At 49.3% G+C, this 22106-nt stretch overlaps 2 protein-coding genes and 1 pseudogene across 2 annotated transcripts; 1 reads left to right on the top strand and 2 right to left on the bottom strand.

Annotated features, from left to right (window-relative positions):
- Positions 1 to 6369: 6369 nt before the first annotated feature.
- On the bottom strand, positions 6370 to 8727 carry LOC119356908 (phenolic glucoside malonyltransferase 2-like). The gene is made up of 2 exons (XM_037623898.1): positions 7908 to 8727; positions 6370 to 7167 (listed from the first exon to the last, which is right to left on the bottom strand). The coding sequence occupies exons 1-2, from the start codon at positions 8556 to 8558 to the stop codon at positions 6493 to 6495; spliced, it is 1326 nt and encodes a 441-aa protein (XP_037479795.1). The 5' UTR covers positions 8559 to 8727; the 3' UTR covers positions 6370 to 6492.
- Positions 8728 to 11883: 3156 nt separating this feature from the next.
- Positions 11884 to 13464, bottom strand: LOC119356909 (phenolic glucoside malonyltransferase 2-like). Its single transcript, XM_037623899.1, has 2 exons — positions 12755 to 13464; positions 11884 to 12671 (listed from the first exon to the last, which is right to left on the bottom strand). Exons 1-2 carry the CDS (start codon positions 13403 to 13405, stop codon positions 11997 to 11999), a joined length of 1326 nt encoding a protein of 441 aa, XP_037479796.1. The 5' UTR covers positions 13406 to 13464; the 3' UTR covers positions 11884 to 11996.
- Positions 13465 to 19436: 5972 nt separating this feature from the next.
- LOC119358298 lies at positions 19437 to 22011 on the top strand (annotated as a pseudogene).
- The last annotated feature ends 95 nt before the right edge of the window (positions 22012 to 22106 follow it).

The following is a 22106-nucleotide window of genomic DNA, read 5'->3' as shown; positions in this document are numbered from 1 at the left end:
TTTTGTTAGTGCCATTAGTTTTAAATTTTAAATAGTTTAAATTTGAATTTTTAAAAATTTGTGTGAATCACTAGTTTATGAATAACTTTACTATAAAATTAGAAATTTTTTCTTCTTTGCTATTTATTTTTTATTTATACTTTCAATTAAATACTTATAGTTTGATTTTAGTTCACAAAAATTATATTCTTTTTGCTATTGAAGAATATTATAGTTTTATTTTAGTTGATCATAACATAATATTTTAATTGATTGTTTTTATTTTCATAAAAGTTTTGTAGTTTATTCTGTTTGCTATTAATTCATTCTTTGAGCTAAATGACTCTGAAATTGGAAAGCATTTGAAAATGAACTCTGAAAAGGTTGAAAGTTGGCATGGTATCATCATTTCACCCACATAGCATGTTCCAAAAAGTAGAGAGGGTTACGACAAAAACTTGATGCAGTTCGTGTACAAAATGGACAATCATTTTCGAAGTATCAAAGTTTCAAACCATAAGACATGAAAGCATTTCAAATGAACTCTGAAAAAGTTGAAAGTTGGGATGGTATCATAATTTCACCCACATAGCATGTGCATGTACAAAACAGACAATGGTAGCATGTTCGTCTGTTACAAATTTGGCATGGTATCATCATAATAGTTGCGGGAGAAAGTCTTCACTTTTTCTTCGCTTGTGTCATTTGCTTATTGCGCCGTAACCATGGATAATCTTCATTGTTTCTCAGGATGCTTGGGTCAGCCTTGACATTGAAGGGAGGAATTTCATGAAACTTTTCATAATCTTCAGACATGTCTGTCTTGCCGTCCACTCCCAGGATGTCCCTTTTTCCTGAAAGAACTATGTGGCGCTTTGGCTCATCGTATGATGTATTCGCTTCCTTATCTTTTCTTTTTCTCGGTTTGGTAGACATGTCCTTCACATAGATAACCTGTGCCACATCATTGGCTAGGACGAACGGTTCGTCAGTGTACCCAAGATTTTTCATATCCACTGTTGTCATTCCGTACTGTGGGTCTACCTGTACCCCGCCGCCTAACAGATTGACCCATTTGCACTTAAACAAAGGGACCTTAAAATCAGGTCTGTAGTCAAGTTCCCATATGTCCACTATGTAACCATAATATGTGTCCTTTCCGCTCTCGGTTGCTGCATCAAAGCGGACACCGCTGTTTTGGTTGGTGCTCTTTTGATCTGGGGCGATCGTGTAAAATGTATTCCCATTTATCTCGTATCCTTTGTAAGTCAATACAGTCAAAGATGGTCCCCTGGACAACAAGTACAACTCATCACAAACAGTGTTGTCACCTCTGAGACGTGTTTCCAACCAACTGCTGAAAGTCCTGATGTGTTCACATGTAATCCAGTCGTTGCACTGCTCCGGGTGTTTGTAGCGTAGACTGTTCTTGTGTTCATCGACATACGGGGTCACCAAGGTAGAGTTCTGTAGAACTGTGTAGTGTGCTTGAGACCAAGAATATCCGTCCCTGCATATTATTGAGTCTCTTCCAAGAGTGCCTTTTCCAGTCAGTCTCCCCTCATACCGCGATTTAGGGAGACCTATCTTGTTAAGGCCAGGAATGAAGTCAACACAAAACCCGATAACATCCTCTGTTTGATGGCCCATGGAGATGCTTCCTTCTGGCCTAGCGCGGTTACGGACATATTTCTTTAGGACTCCCATGAACCTCTCAAAGGGGAACATATTGTGTAGAAATACGGGCCCCGGGATGACAATCTCGTCGACTAGATGAACTAGGACGTGCGTCATGATATTGAAGAAGGATGGTGGGAACACCAGCTCGAAACTGACAAAACATTGCGCCACATCACTCCTTAGCCTTGGTACGATTTCTGGATCAATCACCTTCTGAGAGATTGCATTGAGGAATGCACATAGCTTCACAATGGCTAATCGGACGTTTTCCGGTAGAAGCCCCCTCAATGCAACCGAAAGCAGTTGCGTCATAATCACGTGGCAGTCATGAGACTTTAGGTTCTAAAACTTTTTTTCTGGCATATTTATTATTCCCTTTATATTCGACGAGAAGCCAGTCATGACCTTCATACTGAGCAGGCATTCAAAGAAGATTTTTTTCTCTTCTTTCGTAAGAGCGTAGCTGGCAGGACCTTTATACTGCTTCGGAGGCATGCCGTCTTTTTCGTGCAAACATTGCAGGTCCTCTCGTGCCTCAGGTGTATCTTTTGTCTTCCCATACACGCCCAAGAAGCCTAGCAGGTTCACGCAAAGGTTCTTCGTCACGTGCATCACGTCGATTGAGGAGCGGACCTCTAGGTCTTTCCAGTAGGGTAGGTCCCGAAATATAGATTTCTTCTTCCACATGGGTGCGTGTCCCTCAGCGTCATGCGGAACAGCTAGTCCACCGGGACCCTTTCCAAAGATTACGTAGTGTAAATCATTGACCATAGCAAGCACGTGATCACCGATGCGCATGGCGGGCTTCTTCCGGTGATCTGCCTCGCCTTTGAAATGCTTGCCTTTCTTTCGACATTGATGGTTGGTCGGAAGAAATCGATGATGGCCCAGGTACACATTCTTCCTGCATTTGTCCAGGTATATACTTTCAGTGTCATCTAAACAGTGCGTGCATGCGTGGTATCCTTTGTTTGTCTGTCCTGAAAGGTTACTGAGAGCGGGCCAATCGTTGATGGTCACGAACAGCAACGCCTTAAGGTTAAATTCCTCCTGTCTGTGCTCATCCCATGTACGTACACCGTTTCCATTCCACAGCTGTAAAAGTTCTTCAACTAATGGCCTTAGGTACACAACAATTTCTTTGCCGGGTTGCTTAGGGCCTTGGATGAGAACTGGCATCATAATGAACTTCCGCTTCATGCACATCCAAGGAGGAAGGTTATACATACATAGAGTCACGGGCCAGGTGCTGTGATTGCTGCTCTGCTCCCTGAAAGGATTAATGCCATCCGCGCTTAAAGCAAACCATACATTCCTTGGGTCCTTTGCAAACTCATCCCAGTACTTTCTCTCGATTTTTCTCCACTGCGACCCGTCAGCGGGTGCTCTCAACTTCCCATCTTTCTTTCGGTTCTCACTGTGCCATCGCATCAACTTGGCATGCTCTGCGTTTCTGAACAGACGTTTCAACCGTGGTATTATAGGAGCATACCACATCACCTTCGCAGGAACCCTCTTCCTGAGGGGCTCGCCGTCAACATCACCAGGGTCATCTCGTCTGATCTTATACCGCAACGCACCGCATACCGTGCATGCGTTCAGATCCTTGTATGCACCGCGGTAGAGGATGCAGTCATTACGGCATGCATGTATCTTCTCCACCTCCAATCCTAGAGGGCATACGACCTTCTTTGCTGCGTATGTACTGTCGGGCAATTCGTTATCCTTTGGAAGCTTCTTCTTCAATATTTTCAGTAGCTTCTCAAATCCTTTGTTAGCCACAGCATTCTCTGCCTTCCACTGCAGCAATTCCAGTACGGTACCGAGCTTTGTGTTGCCATCTTCGCAATTGGGGTATAACCCTTTTTTGTGATCCTCTAACATGCGATCGAACTTCAGCTTCTCCTTTTGACTAATGCATTGCGTCCTTGCATCGACAATGACCCAGCGGAGATCATCATCATCGGGCACATCGTCTGGTTCCTCTTGATCTTCAGCAGCTTCACCCGTGGCAGCATCATTGGGCACATCGTCTGGTTCCTCTTGATCTTCACCAGCTCCCCCCGTTGCAGCATCACCGTATTCAGGGGGCACATAGTTGTCATCGTACTCTTCTTCTTCGCCGTCTTCCATCATAACCCCTATTTCTCCGTGCCTCGTCCAAACATTATAGTGTGGCATGAAACCCTTGTAAAGCAGGTGGGAGTGAAGGATTTTCCGGTTAGAGTAAGACCTCGTATTCCCATATTCAGTGCATGGACAACACATAAAACCATTCTGCTTGTTTGCCTCAGCCGCATCGAGAAACTCATGCACGCCCTTAATGTACTCGCGGGTGTGTCTGTCACCGTACATCCATTGCCAGTTCATCTGCGTGCATTATATATAATTAAGTGTCCAAATTAATAGAAGTTCATCATCACATTAAAACCAAAGTGCATACATAGTTCTCATCTAACAACATATAGCTCTCCAGAGCATCTAATTAATTAAACCATACATTGAAACTATATAAAACATTTCAATGCGAAAACAAATGCGATCATAATCGCAACCAAGGTAACAATTGATCCAACAGCATAATGATACCAAGCCTCGGTATGAATGGCATATTTTCTAATCTTTCTAATCTTCAAGCGCATTGCATCCATCTTGATCTTGTGATCATCAACGACATCCGCAACATGCAACTCCAATATCATCTTCTCCTCCTCAATTTTTTTTATTTTTTCCTTCAACAAATTGTTTTCTTCTTCAACTAAATTTAACCTCTCGACAATAGGGTCGGTTGGCATTTCCGATTCACATACATCCTAGATAAATAAAATCTATGTCACGTTGGTCGGCATAATTTTCATAAACAATAAATGAACCAATAGTTATAAAGATAATATACATACCAAATCCGAATCGTAGACAGACGAGGGCCGACGGGGGCGGATACCAAAACCATCGCACTATATAAGATGCAATAATAAATGTAAGAAAAGTGATACAAGTATCTATCTAAACATACAAGTAAATATATTTTTCCTTTCAGAAAGAAGATAAGAACAAGAGGCTCACCACGATGGTGTCGGTGATGAGATCGGCGCGGGTGATCGACGGCGGTGAAGACGGGGACGGGGCGTGACGGACCGCTAAATTTAGACAAATCTCGAGGAAAATGGAGCTTGGAGGTCGAGCTTCGAGAGGAGAAAGCTTAAGTAGTGTGGCTCGGGCATTCCATCGAACACCTCATGTGCATAGGAGGTGAGCTAGAGCACCACAAAGCCCTCTCCCCCTCGGCCAGAAAAAACAAAGCACTGTGCTCTGCTCTTGCGCGAGGGGGTATATATAGGCACCTCATTGGTCCCGGTTGGTGGCATGAACCGGGACTAAAAGGGAGCCTTTGGTCCCGGTTCAAGCCACCAACCGGGACCAATGGTGGTGGGCCAGGAGCGAGGCCCATTGGTCCCGGTTCGTCCCACCAACCGGGACCAAAAGGTCCAGACGAACCGGGACCAATGGCCCACGTGGCCCGGCCGCCCCCCTGGGCTCATGAACCGGGACCAATGCCCACATTGGTCCCGGTTCTACACTGAACCGGGACAAATGGGCTGAGCCGGCCTGGACCATAGCCCTGTTTTCTACTAGTCTTTTCTTGAGATGGTATTAGCGAACTGAGACTATCTCACATGATAATGTTCTTTGTGGTGAAATTAACAGTTTTTTCGGCGATGTTCATTCAGTCGGAGAAGACATTCCCATTGGCTATGAAGGTGCGGGAGAGTATCTTGTGCTACCGAGACTCATGTGCTACCATGATACGGGCTCCTGGTCCGTCGGATTCTCATATCGGACGGAATTTGGAAGTTGTTTGATCTGCTGGACCTACGTGTAATTTTTGAACTCCTAAGAGGCTTTTTTACAAATGTTGCAGAGTTACTGGGAGCCATCTGATATGAGAATCTGACGGGCCAGAAAACCGTATCACAGTAGCACCTGAGCCTTGATAGCACTAGATATTTTCCCACGAAGGTGCCTGTATCTTGAGATGATGTGTCAGCCCAGTCTCTTGAATGTGCTCATAGGGATAAGATGTGTGTGTTCGTTCATAGGATTAGTGTATGCGTGTGTGTATGAGCGTCTGCGTATGTATAATATTAAGAAAATATTAACATCGATTCTTTCAGCTAGATCTCCCTAGTTATTTTGTATTCTTATTATCTAAACCGCCGCAAATTTGAAAAAAGAAGAATTGAACACAAAAAAGTTGTACATTTCCAACGGTGTATCGCCTGCTCAATTTCGATTTATCATTTCCTAATTTTGGAGCTCTCTCGTTCAATTATGATTATTCAATTTTGGATTTGGTTCATTATTTTGATCAGGTCAACTATTTAGATTGGATGAAGAATTTCTCAAATTAATCAGCAACAATCAGGCTGTAATAACACATTAGTCATGTGCACTATTACACCGCCTAAAAAAAGAAGCGTCTACACTTGACGTAGCCACCAACGTAAGAAATTTTCCTACATATAAGAAGTGTAATCACATAAGCAAGAAAGCCCATTGAGACATCGCATTATAAAAAGACATTTTATCATCTTCGACACGTGCCAAGTCAATTTTTGTCTTTATGAAATCTCAACCACACAAAGTGCACGGAGAAGCACGCTCAGCCTTTCTAGTAAGATAAAGAACCAACAACTAAAGATCCGCAACTTCGAAATAAGGATCTCTTAGTTAAATAAACAATTCAATTATAATGTATAAATAATCTTTATAAAACATTTGTGTGTACTGTTTTGAATTGACCTAAGTAGGTCTTTTTGAGAACAAAAATTGTCACTCAAGTAGCACCAGAAAGTTAGATTTGAACTCGTCCATTTGTGCCGCTTGGAGGAGTGCCACTGAGACCTGCACACCCCGGCCGTCCCTGCTGCCCATGAGTGCCACCTGACCGTCCGTGTTCATCCTAATCGGCTCTGTTCGCCTTGGCTTCCCCCACCCGAAGTCGGCGATCTGGTAGGCACTAAAGCCCGACGATCCTGATATGTTCATCAGCCGGTCCATGGAAGGCATGGGATCGAACGAGAAGAAATTCCACCCAGCGATAGGGTCTTCCTTCATCTTGTTGATCTCGTCCTGGACCGCCGACGCCGCAACCGCCAGGGCGCGCTCGCCATGAAGCTCCCGGGCGGGGAGCCTTGCCAAGCACTTGGTGAGGCATGAGCCGATGTACCCTGCGCCGACGGGAGGGTCAAGGCGCTCGCGGATGTCGGCGAAGAAGAAGAGCCACACGTCGTCGTCCAAGGAGAAGGACTTGCACCCGGCGAAGCATGTCCACGCAAGCGCGACGACGGCCGCGAAAGCAGACGGCGGGCGAGGCAGGGGCGTGCCGCCCGACTCATTGAGGTGGACAATGCGCTGCTTCAGGCGTTGGATGTCTCCTTCGTCCAAGGTGAACGTTCGGCGAGTGAGCCGCTTTCGGTCTTCGAAGACCGATGATGCTAGTGCCACCTGCGGTTAGGAACATGTAAGGTGTCAAATGAGTAATGCTACACCTATGTAATTATCTGTTGCGTATCTTAGACTAATCATAATGGAGAGTAACTTAGACTAGTAACATGTGAGGAGCCATATGTTACTAGTCTTTGTGAGGGCATTTCCAACAGGAAGCCACAAATTTCCGCGGACAAGGCCAGTCCGACACGGATGCGAGAGGCCGTCATTCAACCGTAGCCGCATACATTTTAACAACAGTTCGAACCAACCGGATGAACCCGTTCAGATTTCATATAAACATGTTTTTCTTCATCATATTATCTATTTTGTCTTGTTATCGCTTATGTTACTCTTACTATGGGTAGTCTTACCGGGGATGTGAACATGTGAAAAGATTGATTGGAGAAGAATAAGGCAGGAGCCCCACCCAGTTAAATTCAGGGGAGGAGATTAGTTTAAGTAAGGAACTTTCACACTAATCTGCTCCCCTGGAAATGTAGCCAGTTTGTAAGTCTAGCATTTTCGGTGTCAAATACACCAAATTTTCAGAGAAGGTTCTGAAAGGTGATGGGACCATCACTCCATCTACAGCAAAATTGATCTAGATTTTTCACCTCAGTCTTTCGGCGTCTCTGTACGTACTGTATAAGATTGTGATTGGATGTGCTACCTTTCTGCTCTAAAAGTACTCAAATTCAACACGAAGACATCAAGATGCTTAGTAGTAGTATGAAACAGACGAAGCACGTACGTACCGAGGGCAAATTGGGAGCGAACTTCCGCAGAACATCACTGGCCAGCTCGTCGCCGGCGGGCATCTTGACGAGCGAGCGGTCGAAGCACGGCGTGGCGGCCGGCGTCTCGCCCCGGCACGCCGTCGCCCACGCGTCAACGAACGTCCACAGCGCCCGCCCGTCGGCGGCGCCGTGGTGCACCGTCAGCCCGACCGCCACGCCGCCCTCGAAACGGGTGGCCTGCACGGCCAGCACGGCGGTCGGCAGCCGGTCCATGTCCACCTCCGGCACGAGCGCCTCGAGCACGCGCAGGTCGTGCTCCTCGTCGCCGACCAGGCGGCGGATGTCGACGTCGCACTCGGCGACGACGAACCTGACGCCGTCGGAGGCGGAGCAGCTGATGCCGACGTCCCCCGTCTCCTCGAGGTGGACCAGCTTGCCGGCGAGCGGCGCGAAGCTGCCCAGAGTGGCTGCGAGGGAGGAGCGGAGGGACTGGAGAATGGCGTCGAAGGGCGGCATGTCGTCGCCGGCCTCGTAGAGCAGGACGTGCTGCAGCACCGGGAAGACGACCCAGAGCGCCTCCATCGCGGTGAACCTGATCGGCCCCGGCGGCGGCGCGGCGGTCTCCGGCACGCCGACATAGGCCGACTCGACGATCCTCACCGGTGACATGGGGCCGACAGACCAGATCGGGAGCTGCGCGGTCGCCGGTGAGGATTATGGAGCCGAGCGTGCGCGCGTGCGGACGACAGGAGCCTACTACTCGCAGGCGATGGACATAAACATTGATGATGATAATGATAGATATAATGCGGTGGCGCTAGGCGTGCCAGCGGTATCAAAAACTGGTGAACCGGAGCGATTTTATGATCCTACGAAAGCCTCAGCTGGGCAACGCGCATGTGGTACCCAGAGAGAGAGTGTGTGTGTCGAACCCAACTACGCAACCTGAGACACTCGTCGTCAATCACGACTTTGCTTTTTTGTTTGACGAGCAATCGTGGATTCGTGGGGACGCCCACCGATTGCCATTTTACGTAGTGTCAGCGATAACGTCATTTTCCTCAACAGTGATCTTCTCACGTGTGTTGCTATTTGCATCCTCCTTAATATCTGGTTAACTGGCTCGGCAGCTCTCGTCCCCCGCGTCGCCCTCCCTGGCGACACGGGGGAAACCCTAGATCAGCGCCGCCTTCCCCCCTTTCAACCCTTCCCTTGGCTCGCCACCACCGGAGGAGCGTCAGGCAAAGCCCGCGCCGGCTCCGGTGAAGGTGGCGGCGAGGCCTTTTCATCTCGCTCGTCTGCAAGCTTGGTGGGGCGGCTACCATGGACGGCGCAGGGCGGGGCCATGGCGGCGCCAAGGCTCGTGTGCACGACGCGGTGGGAGGCTTGCTACGGCGGCGGCTCGCGGCAAGAGGTTGGCTGCTGCGGCCATGGCGGACAGGGTCTAGGCGGCGCGGGGGCTCGCGTGCTCGCGAGGTAACCCTGGGCGACGCGGTGGCCCTCGGCGGCGCGCGGCGGATGGTTTGCTGCAGCGGTGGCGCGCGGCAGGAGATGGCTGCGGCGGGTTGCGCGGTCAAGGTGGTGCTCTCTCCCTGATTTGGCTGGATTCGGTGGTGCTCCTCCTGGCCCGCGCTACATCTACACGCTCGCGACGGGAGGAGGTGCGGGCGGGGCCTCCCTGGCGAGGTTCCACCCAGATCCCGTGCACGGTGGCGCGGGCCAGTCCGATTCGGCGCATCCCCTGTCCGATCTAGAGCGCGGTGGTGCGAGCCTGCTTGATTTGGCGTGTTCCCGCCAGTTCCGACGAGCGGCAGCGTGGGCCATTCAGGTTTTGGCGCGGTCTCGGCCAGATCCAGCGCGCGGCGGTGCGTGACGTTTTCCGCCCAGTGCCTGCGTGCGGCGGCGCGGGTCGGTCAAATCTGGCGGGGTTCCAGCTTGTCCTGCGCGCGGCGGTGCGGACGGCCAGTCGGCGTGGCTTCCGCCCAGCTCCGGCGTTCATTTCGGTCTCGGTGATGTGTGTTCGGCCTTCTTTTTGCTCGTTGGCGTTCGGGTGTCCCCGAAGGTTGAGATGGTCTGTTGGAATGCTCGACTCCGGATGAAAATCTCGCATCGACCTTGTCGATGCCGGCGGCAACGGCGTCTGTGGATGTCGTTATCCTTCTTGAAGGGGCTGATGTGGATCTTGATGTACCTCGACATCTCGTGTCTATTGGTCTTCGGGTGAAAACCTAACATTTGGCTATGCCAGATCGGGTGACGGCGGTGTCTGCGATATCGCTTCCTCCTTGGAGGCGTCACTTTGGAGACCTCGAAGACGGCCTTCGGGAGTTTGTGTGGCTGCAGGTGGAGCTTGGGTTTGTGTAGCTGTCAGGAGAGTAGCTTGTAGTTGGCCGTTGGCCGGTGGTTGCGACTTGCGGTGCTCTTGACCTAGGTTAGCTAGTGTTTGCCCGTTTGTTAGGGTTTTAGCCCGATTTTCCTTTAATTAACCGTGCGATCTCTTTGTACCATTTCTCTCCAGTTTTGCTAGAACTCATCTAGATGAGATTTAATTTGGTCTCATTCATCTTTTATAGTCATTGGATGTGATGCTATAAGATGCGTGTGTGCTGACGTGGGTTGCATCCATTCTTATTTTTCAGGTGAATGAGACCAAATTACGTCTCATCTAGATGAGTTTTAGATACTCTCTTTCTCTCTGATTAATGAATATAGCAGCTCTCCTGCTATCGTTCGAAAAAAAAATTTCATCCTCCTTCAAACATTTGAACCCATGCATATGTGTCGGTTGCGGCAGCGACACCGACACCTGGACGCCCTGCTGCGCACTAGCGCCACCTAGCTGTCGGGTTCATCGTAATCGGCTCCGTTCGCCTCGCCTTCCCCCACCCAAAGTTAGCAAAACTAATGGACATGAACGATTTTATGGTACTCCCTATAGTACGAAAATCAAATCATTCCAAAACACTTAGCCACGTCCGTCTAGGTATGTAAGTCATCGTACGAAAATCAAATCATTCCAAAACACTTAGCCACGATACATTAACTCCTTTTTTGTTTTTTGTTTCATGACATATCAACCAATAAAAGACGTAGACCATGCATATTTTTAATGACTTGAGACTAACAATCATGACATGCAGTGGTTAGTTCATTGCATGCAATGTTATTAATTAGGAAAAGACATTAAGTTCTCTCGTTTTTCCCTCCGTCTTGGTTGCGGTGCATAACCTATGGTAACTTAGATGGTTATCCAAGAGACTTATTTTAGTCTGACTAAAAATAGGCTCTTTAAGAGACTAAAGTTCCAAGTACATCCCTAACTAAAGAGGGGCTAAAACTAGTCTTGAGACTAAATTTTTTTAGTCAGGGGTACCCCTACTAAAATGTGAATTAGTCCTCTCTCTCCTCATTTAAGTCCTTTTCTTTAACACATGCGAGTTTTGAATTGGAAGGTTTGAAGAATAATAAATATTCATTAACTTAATTTTAGTCTCTTTAATATTTGGATCCAAGCATGAAGACTAACAAATTTTAGTCCCACTACTTTTAATCATGGGACTAAAACGTATCCAAGTACCCTCCTATACACTTAGACAGAGGGAGTACACGAACCTCAGCTGGTGCCCAGACCCAGACGAAGTGTCAAACCGAACCACGCAACCTGAGACACCGGTCAACTACAACTTTCCTTTCCATAGACGAGCAACACTGAGGTTCACAGCTTATGTCAGTTTCTTCAGTAATGATATTCATAAGCGTGTTTCTATTTGCATTCTCCATCAAAAATTTATAAGCCTATTAATTTGAATTGACCCAGATAGGTACTCCCACCACCATTTCTTTTCTACTTCGCGTATAATATTTGCTTGAAATTAAACTATAAAAAGTTTGACCAAATTTATATTTAAAATTACCAACATATATAATACAAAAGCTACGTATATAATATAAAAGCTAATTTGATGATGCATCTAACGATATTGATTTCGTAAAGTGAATGCTTGAAACTTTTCTATAAAGTTGAACCAGCTTTGCAAAGTTTAACTTCAGACAGATTTTATGTGCAAACTAAAAAGAAACGAAACTAGTATCTTTGAAAAAGAATCGTCACTTGAGCAGCTCGAGGAAACTAGACTTGAACGCATCCATATGCGCCGGTTGGAGCAGCGACACCGACACCTGGACGCCCTGCCCGTCCCTGCTACGCATCAGCGCCACCTGACCGTCGTGGTTCATCGTAATGGGCTCTGTTCGCCTCGGCTTCCCCCACCCGAAGTCGGCGACCTCATATGCTCTAAATCCCGACGAGCCCGATATGTTCATGATACGGTCCAGGCAGGCATCGGCGATGAGCGTGAAGAAGTTCCACCCAGCAACAGGGGCCTCCTTCACCTTGTTGATCTTGTCCTGGACCTCTGACGCCGCGGCTGCCAAGGCGTGGTCACCACGAAGCTCCGGCACGGGGAGCTTCGATAGGGACCCGGTGAGGCACGCACCGATGTACCCTGCATCGACGGGCGGATCAAGGCGGTCGCGGGTGTCGGCGAAGAAGAAGAGCTGCGCGTCGTCCTCTGGGTAGAATGGCTTGCACCGGGCGAAGCACGTCCAGGCGAGCGCGACGACGGCCGTGAAAGTTGACGGCGGGCGAGGCAGGGGCGCGCCGTGGGATTCTGCTAGATGGACGATGCGTTGCTTGAGGCGTTGGATGCCCCCCGCGTCCAGGGTGAACGTTCGACGGGTGAACCGCTTTCGTTCTTCAACCAGGGACGACGCTGGTGCCACCTGCGCATAAGAATATTGATTCCTCTGAGCCCACGAAAATCCCAGTTCGAACGTCGAAGACATGAAAGAGAGCAACCACGTACCGAAGGCAAATTCGGGGCCACCTTCCGTAGGACGCTCCTGGCCAGCTCTTCGCCGCCGGGCAGCTTGACGAGCGAGCGGTCGAAGCACGGCGTCGTGGCCGGCGTCTCTCCCCTACACACCGCCGCCCACGCCTCAACGAACGTCCACAGCGCCCGGCCATCCGCGACACCGTGGTGCACCGTCACGCCCACCGCCACGCCGCCCTGGAAGCGCGTGGCCTGCACGGCCAGCACGGGGGCCGGCAACTGGCTCATGTCCACCTCCGGCACGAGCCCCTCGAGCACCCGCAGGTCGTGCTCCTCGTCGCCAGCCAGGCGTCCGATGTCTGCGTCGCACTCCGCGACGACGAACCGGACGCCGTCGGAGGCAGAGCAGCTGACGCCGACGTCCCCCGTCTCCTCGAGGTGGACCAGCTTGCCGGCAAGCGGCGCGAAGCTGCCAAGAGTGGCCGCGAGGGAGGAGCGGAGGGACTCGAGAATGGCGTCGAAGGGCGGCATGTCGTGGTCGGCCTCGTAGAGCAGGACGTGCTGCAGCACCGGGAAGACGACCCAGAGCGCCTCCATCGCGGTGAACCTGATCGGCCCCCGCGGAGTCGCGGCGGTCTCCGGCACGCCGACATAGCTCGCGTCGATGATCCTCACGGGCGACATGGCGGCCGGGGTGGGGTGACGGAGGTCGCAGTTGCCAGGTTGAATTGCCCGCTGGCTATGGCGAGTGGGTGGAGCTGGGCACCACACGGATGCACCGCGCCTTCATTATATTTGGCAGTACGTACGCCAGTCCATGTGCAGGCAGGACATGCAGACCACACAACTTGTCGACGGAGACGGATCGGACGATTTGTAATGTACCGGGAATCTCCTGTAGATAGTCCTCCGGTGAATCTGTGCCGCGCCATGATACTGCAATTGACACTACCTAGGACGTAAAGATAAAGGCCACGTGCCGGATACACCAAAACTGAGAGCATCTCCAACAGATGCGGCAAAAGACGCGCCCGCATGATAAAATTTGGTTTTAGCGCGCGCCGGATGGTTCCGCGCGCTTCAGCGGTAGCGGGAACTTACCGCGCGCGGGAGAAAGCGGCACGCGGCGCTTGGCGCGCCACTTCGCGTGCGCCTATAAAATGCCGCGCTCGCCACGCGTCCTCCCCTCGCAACCTCGCCGCTTTGCCACCTCGCCGCTTCGCCGCTTTCCGCGTCACCATCGCGCCACCATGCCGCCGCGCCGCCGGGCCACCGCGGCATCCGTGAGCGCCCCAACGGCTGGTACTCCGCCGAGATCCGGTCCGGCGACGTCCGGCTCGGCCTCGGGTCGTTCCGGAGCGCGTACGAGGCGGCCCGCGCGTACGACGCGGCGGCGTGGCGCTTGGATAGGCCCCGGTCGCAGATGAACTTCCGGGACGTCTTCACGCGCGAGCAGGCGCAGCGCGTCGCCCCTCCACCGCGTCTCATCACTGACATGGACCGTGCCGACTACGTTCGGCGCTGCCGCCGCCTCCTCATCGCCGAGGAGGACGAGCGAGCCATGGCGGAGTGCCGCCGTCGCCACCTGGAGGACGTCGCCGACGAGCGTGCCTACTGGGCGGAGAGGACGGCAAGGCGCCGCGCGGAGCGGGCGGACCGGCGTCGGCGGAAGGCATTGGCGAATGCGCAGTGCAATATCGTTGAAGCAGGTGGGAGGTCGATCTTCATGTCAGACAATGAATGTTGGGACGACATATGGCTCGATATCTTGGACAACACCGACGAGGATGGTGATGATGGTAGCGACTTGGAGTAGTTTCTATCTATGTATGCCGTAGTAGTTTCTATCTAGTTGCACCGTAATTCTATCTATCTATGCTTTCGAACTATCTATCTAGTTGCACCGATATAAAATACCTTTGTATCATTTTTTATCTATGCAATTTATCGTTTTTTATTATCTTAATATTTATCTATGCTTCCGTAAATGTTGTAAAAATGAGCGCGTGTGCTGCATTTTTGCGCGCTGTTGAAGCGGCGCGCGCGCTGCATTTTAGTGCGGCTGCTGGAGTCAGCGCTGCGCGCCGCGCCAAATCAGACGATGGGCACGCGGCAAAGCTGTTTTTTGCGCGAGGCACGTTTGGGGTCTGTTGGAGATGCTCTGATGAAACAGCCGAAGATGAACGAATAATACGGACAGGGCGATTTGGTGCTCGGGCCTAGATGCTCTCGAAATCGTCATCGCTGGTTCATGCGTTGGGATCGTAAAAATTCAGTCTGACGCGTCAGAGCAGGGCCCTAGAATATTAGGGATACTCGTGGTATACGGACCGCAATAGTGCCCATGGGTGGGCCATTTTCGTAGCGTGGGACGTCTCTCCGTCGGAGCGCCGTCTTGAGCCGTGGACCAGAACGCGTCGAGTAATTCGAGCCGTGGTCCAGGACGGTAGTCCACGACTGAGATCCACGACATATTCGAGAAACCTCGGTCCCGTGCTGTCGGCGGCGGCTTCTACTTGTTCCGGCGGCGTGGCTACGGGCTGGAGTTGCTGATGGAACCCCTGGACCGGTGAGTTTCCCTGTGTTTGTTCGTCTTTGGAGTTTGGATTGCTTGTTTTCTTTGTGGGAGGAGATCTCGGTCCACGATTTTGGTGATCCCCCCACTCGCACGCCGCCATCACTGGTGACTGGGCATAGATTTGCAGGTTCCCACTCAGGTCCGGTGTCCCTCGTGCCGCTACCGCGCCGTCATGCCCAAACTGCTATGCCGGCGGATTCCAATGTTGGGTCAGGCTGGGCGCAGCATGAAGGCGGCGGCGGCGGCGGCGGTGGCGCCGGCGAAGGGCCTGTAGGCAACATCGTCAGTATAAAACAATAGCATTGTGACCGGAAAACAAATAGCGTACACGAAGGGTGCTCTTTCCTCCATGATAACACGAACAGGTTTGCTAATACAGAGGGTTTATAGAGCTGACACGGAGAAACTGGTTCAGTCATGCATACGCATCAGCTGACAACTTGATATTTCTCATATCTAGGATTATTTCACAAGTTCAATCAGGCAACCTGATTGAGCACATCCAGGATAATTTCACATGACCAAGGCACTTAAGACACCATAATGCACCTTGAGCAGCTTGTTTCTGGGCAGCTTTCTTCCAAATTTTGGGGTCATCAAATCATTCCACAGCAGCGTCTCCGAATGACTCCATACGGACTGTCATCTTCACGTGTACCTGCAGAGTTCTTGTCCAACCCTGCCAACTTATCCAGTGCGTTCTGCGCAATCCACCGGGAGTGTGAACCTGGAAGCACCAGAGTCTGTTTTTATCGATTTAAGCTGTGCGTCAGTTGCAAGCAGCAACTGCTTCCACACTCTATGTTTAAAGTGCGAGGCATTTGCCCGATAGAATGGATCATTGATGCAATTGTTAGCGTCGATAACAATGTTGTGTGTACGATATTTCCTCTGTATAAATACATGTCGTCTGGTTATACAGATGTTCATTATGTTTGGAAAGTGAATTTGTTCCGTGCTAATTTCAGGTTGTGGCTGGGCAGTGCACCACCAGACAGAACTCCGTGTGCATTGAGAATGAGTGCGTTGGAACAGTCTCTTTGGAAATTCACGGATGAGCCCATGAAAAGTGTGATCAAACCTGAACTTGGCAGATTGAAAATTGTACAACATCATTTGCAGTCTCTTCGGATCTGTTGAGAAAGTACCATTCTCAAAGAGTACTTTGCGGAACATATGTGGAAGATTAGTCATGAGCAGGCAGATGATGATGTGAGGACAACTTTGGTTGTTTTCGCCCATATTGTTGCTGGTGACCCATACACTACATGTCGAGTTATTGAAGCCCGAGCAAGATCAAGAATTTGATGTGGACAAATGGGAACAGTCGCATGCAGTACCGGTAGTTTGGTGATGTAGTCACTTTTGACACGACGCACAGGACGAATCTGTACGACATGCCATTCGGGCATTTGTTGGGGTGAACAACCATTTCCAGTGCATTATTTTGGTAGGGGTTCTAATGAGGGACAAGCAGATCGAAAGTTTCAAATGGGCATTCACTAAGTTCCTTTCCATGATTGGTGGCCGAGCCCCGAAAACAATCCTCACAGGTTCATAACTGTATGTAGTATGTTGGTATCATTAATTTTGCATAAGTTTTCCCATGCTGACTAGTGATTGTCAAACTTTGCATATCTGAACAGAGCTATGGAGGTGCCAATCAGCAACTGTATCCAGACACTCAAAAAGGCTAAGGAGTGCCTAGGTCCTTTGTACACAATGAAGAATGAGTTCAGATCTGAATTCCACAAGGTTGTGAACCACAAACTACGATGATGAGACGATGGATGGCTGCGATGAACGCGAGGATAAGGACGTGCAAGTACGTCCGTACGTGGACTCTGCTTAGTCTCTTCTGGTTCAGGGAGTAAGCAGGTCATTCCGTTGACGCAATAGTACAGGTCGTGGACAACTACACTTCGGAGACGGCTACAGAACTCCTTGCATTTTCAGTGGGAGGTGGTACAACTGGAACCCCGCCCGGTTATGATCTTCAAGCAGGAGCGGGACGACAAGATAGAAGATGCATCCCTGGAAGAAGGTTTCGGCGAGGACGATCCAGGCACCGGAGCGTTGGCTGACGATGATGGTGGTGACTCGGATGTGGACGACGGATCTGACATAATGTATGCTGTCGAGGAAGTTGAATCCGTTGGGGAGGATCAAAGCAATGGTGTACGCGGGCAGAGCACTCTTCTTTCAGTTCTCTGTGCGGTGTCCGTCCTGACGCAAGGAAGAATTCGGGAGTGCATTAAAAAGTGTGATGCCAATGTGTATGTGTTGCTTTCCGATTGTCAACCCCAGTTTCTTGTATATATAAGCGTAAAAAGTTTTTCTGCTTTGCCATCCTGGATTAGAATACACAACACTCCGTAACATAGAATCTGTTTGGAGGACGAACGCTCTATCTCTGCCTGACAGCCAGTGGTTTGTTTGCGCGTGCATGCAACTGACGGAGACGGCTCAATCTGGATAGGATATTGGCTGAGCCGTGGGCGGATTAGCTGTTCCGCCTGTACAGGACGAGCTGCTGTCATATTTAATGCGCCTGCAACCTGGTCTTTTTTACTACGATAGCTATGATATACGGAGAGAAAATACCATGGGCGGCACAGATCCCCATCCTATTGGACAACCCTGATTTCAGGATCATCTGAGCACGGGCTCAGAAAGCAATATCCGGAATAATAGGTGATACAAAAAGCAAAAGTAAGAGAGAGAGAGTCAAAAGCAATGCTGCACCTACACAAGGTTAGGTAAGGTTTTTACTTAAATGCTTATGTGGAGTTTTGCGATTGTGGGGTCACCTGCACCTACACGTTTTCTTTTGATGAGCAACGGTGGGGGAAATTCCACACTGCCAACGACATGCTTATCGAGTGCCAGCAATCAAAATCAGCGGGGGTCATTGTTAAGTGTTTCCCTTTTCTAAAGGGAACCACTACGCGTCCGCCGGCGGATGTGTTAGAATCATCCGCCGCCTGGAGAGTCGTTGGATTAGCCACCTAACAGCCGTCGGATGAAACCACCGCCCACAACTGATCAGGTCGTTATTTCCTGCAACAGTCGCTCTGTTTCAGAAACAGAATCCCCTGTCCGCCGTCCATCAGGCACAGCTCCGCCCAAGCGCGGTGGCACTCGCCACCACCGCAAAAAATTGTTGTTGCCGGCGTGCGGGGGCACCTAGTCCTTCAGCGCGAAATTCCTGCAACAACATGGCGCACCACATCGCGCGGCAGATGCTGGGATCCGACGCAGATCGAGCTCGCCGGGGGCCGCCTCTTGGAGAACAGCCGCGGCCGTCGTTCTCAGCTCCGACCGCGGCCACGGGGCTTCCTCCGCGAGCTGGAGTATCATCCTGGTTCACCAACCCTCCGGTTGTGTTTCCTGAAACAACTTCTACCAGATCAAATCAGGGCAGCTGGGTGAGTTTCCTGACTCTGAAAAAACATGAACACTTGTGTGTCTCTGAAACTCATTGAAAACCTATGTATCAGAAACATAGCTAGAATTTCCTATTTGTTTCATGTGTGTGGCAGCTAGAAATTCAAATTTGTTTCGTGTGTGTGAGTCTCTGAAAAACATGAACACTTATGTGTCTCTGACTCTGAAAAAACATGAACACTCGTGTGTCTCTGAAACTCATGGAAAACCCTATGTATCAGAAACATAGGTAGGATTTTCTATTTGTTTTATGTGTGTGGCAGCTAGAAATTCAAATTTGTTTCATGTGTGTGAGTGGAACCAAGGCAAATACCAAGCACACATGTGTGCTTGCTCTATCTCTGCAAAACATGATCCTCTCTGTTAGTTGATATTTATCAACCTATGATACGATTTTGAATGTGTGTGCTTATGTGAGAAAAGGCCATTGACTGAAAATTTGTGTGTAAATGAAGCTGAAAAACCGTTGATAAATGTATTTGTGTACCTGAATTTCTGAAACAACAAATATAACTGTTGATAGCAACTATAGGAAAATAATACTTTCAACCAAGACCTCTCTATTTACATGAAAAAACATGTGCCTTATTTTAGGGAGCTGGTGCTGAAGGGGAAGAGAGCTATGTCCAAGAGAACTTTTCTGTCGATAATCATGAAGATTCAGAGGGATTGTTGCATGCTGATGATGTGATGCAAGATGATTCAGATGATGGAGATGTTTCATCATAGCCACTATCGCCCTATGTTGGCATGGTGTTTCACACATTTGAGGATGCCCAGAAATTCTACAATGAGTATGCCTTCAACTTGGGATTTGGCACACATATATCTTCTACAAAGTACAGCCAAAAGAGAGGACAGAAGCAAGAGGATGCAATAATGATCAAGAGGGTCTTTGGGTGTGTGCACGCTAGAAAGCCCGATAAACCGGAAACAAGTAGCACCTCAGAGAGCATTGCAACAGACACAAGCAACTCCAGCAGGCGCCCTGGTGCTGAAATGGATGTGACAAGAACGCGTCAGAAAAACAGGATTCTCCGTCATGATTGTAAGGCACACATGATTGTTGGGATTAGGGAGGGGAGATTGACAGTCACTTGCTTTGTTGCAGAGCATACACATCCACTGATGCAACAACCAGAGCGTGTTAGATACTACCGCTCGCACCGCAAAATACCTGCTGAAGATTACGAACTCTTGTTGACGTTGCATGATATTAACCTGTCAAATTCAGATTGCATGAGTTTCCTTGGTAGGATACATGGAGGTGACCCTAGGATACTGCCGTACGTGAAGAGGGATGTTGCGAATGAATGTGCAAAGCTTCGGGAAGCGATAACACAACAGGACATGGATATGACAGTGAAGTACTTTGAGAGGAGGAAGGTCGAGAATCCAGAGTTTTTCTTTGCGAAGCAAAAAGATCCTGCAACGAACTCTGTCACTGCATTGTTTTGGGTTGATGGGAGGACAAGGGCGTTGTACCCGAAATATAAAGATTGCGTGTTCTTTGACACAACTTTCGGCACTAACAGATACAACATGCCCTTTGGTCCTATAGTTGGTATCAACAATCACCTCCAAACCATTTCACTCGGGTGTGCTTTGTTGCCGGATGAGACTATTGAAACGTTCAAGTGGGTCTTTGAGTAATGGATGGTTGCAATGGACAATGAGCATCCAAAGAACATAATGACTGACCAGGACCAAGCAATGGCAACAGCTATAGAGCAGGTGCTCCCAAATACTTGCCATAGATGTTGCAAGTTTCATGTGTTTGGCAACGCGCTTCTAAGTTGGGGAGGCTGCTTAGAGATGAGGCGTTTGCAGATGTGTTTTACACTTGTATTAACAACTCTGAAACGGTTGAAGAATTTGAGGAAACATGGCAGCACATGTTGGAGTGTTTCGAAGTTGCTGAAAACAAACACTTGAAGAACATGTGGTGAACAAGACATACGTGGGCTCCGGCATACTTCAAGAACAATTCTTCCCGTTCACAAGCACGACAGGCAGGTCCGAGGGGCTGAACTCATATTTCAAGACAATGATTCGTCCAGATGATTCTGTATGGAGGTTTGTGCAACAGTATGAACTGTGCCAGGAAACTGTGCTTGATCGTGAGGACAATGCTGGGTTCACTGGTGAAACGACGGCTCCTCCACTATACTCTCGGTAGGCCAACTTCACTATAGCAAAGCAAAAAAATCCAAAAAATATGTTTTTTCATGATTTGTTTTGAGAACTTTGCTTCCTTTTGTGATGTTGCAGATACAATATTGAGGGCCAAGCTGCTGATTACTACACACGCAACGTCTTTGGCAAGTTTCAGAAACAAGTGACTGCGTCTACGGGCTACATTATCAACCAAGAGGCTGAGTACCAAGGGCGAGGCCTCATGTTCAATCTAACATCAAGCTTATATGAGAACCCAAAGCTCTTCTCTGTGCGTGTTATGATGGATGAAGGGGTGTTCCAATGTAGTTGCCACTACTTTGAGATGAATGGCCTGGTTTGCGCCCACATAATAAGGGTGATGGTGCACCTCAATGTGCAAGTTATTCCACAACAATACTTGTTGGAAAGGTGGTCCGAAGCAGCAACAACAAGCATGGCCAGAACTGGGCGATTGCTGGAATTTGGGCACCCCTCGACAAACACGCTCAAATACAACTCCTTGTGCCGAAGGTTGACATGGCTCGCCTCTGATGCATGTTGCAATGATGATGCATACAAGATATTAGATGAAGCAATAAAAGTTCTTGAGCCTGCTATAGCAGCGGCGAAAAGAGGGGTACTGCCAGAACAACAAGCAACGCAGCGCAGTGAACCCCCAACGCAACCTGCTGCTGCAACGGGAGCGTTGAGTGATGGCTTACCACAGCCTCAAAGCGCAGAGATGCTACGAAACCTAGCACGTGTCCCAAAGAAAGGCCGACCAACTGAAAGAGAGAAGAGGAAGAAGACTCTGGTGGAGCAGCTAGATGATAAGCAGAAGAAGAAGTCAAAACAAGAAGAGAAGAAGCCAATGCCAGCAGTGAAGCCAAAATCTGAAAAAAGAAGTATTCGTTGCAAGTTCTGCAAAGAAGAAGGTCACAACGTGCAGACGTGTGGACCCCTAAAAGCTGCAACAAAGGCGGCAACAACACCGCCTACATGTCAATTCTGCTCCGAGGTGGGGCATACTGTACCAACTTGTGCATACTGGAGAGCCATGATGACAAATGATCCAAGAAATGCCCAAGCAACGCAACTCAACCTCTAGGAAGAAAAAAATGAGAGAAAAGACTTGGGAAAGTTCTTGGTCCTGTTGAAGGATGTTTTGCATTTTCTTTTCAGACTCACTACATGTGCTTGAGC

This window comes from Triticum dicoccoides, chromosome 2A, assembly GCF_002162155.2.
Source record: "Triticum dicoccoides isolate Atlit2015 ecotype Zavitan chromosome 2A, WEW_v2.0, whole genome shotgun sequence".
Lineage (NCBI taxonomy): Eukaryota > Viridiplantae > Streptophyta > Magnoliopsida > Poales > Poaceae > Triticum > Triticum dicoccoides.
Note: the sequence above shows the minus strand (reverse complement) of the source record. Positions and strands in the feature narration are given on the sequence as shown.

Coding starts and splice junctions, on each gene's coding strand:
- LOC119356908 (XM_037623898.1), bottom strand. CDS start 8,558: ATGTCACCGGTGAGGATCGTCGAGTCGGCCTATGTCGGCGTGCCGGAG. Junction 7,168..7,907: donor TCGCTCCCAATTTGCCCTCG/GTACGTACGTGC, acceptor TCCTAACCGCAG/GTGGCACTAGCATCATCGGT.
- LOC119356909 (XM_037623899.1), bottom strand. CDS start 13,405: ATGTCGCCCGTGAGGATCATCGACGCGAGCTATGTCGGCGTGCCGGAG. Junction 12,672..12,754: donor TGGCCCCGAATTTGCCTTCG/GTACGTGGTTGC, acceptor TCTTATGCGCAG/GTGGCACCAGCGTCGTCCCT.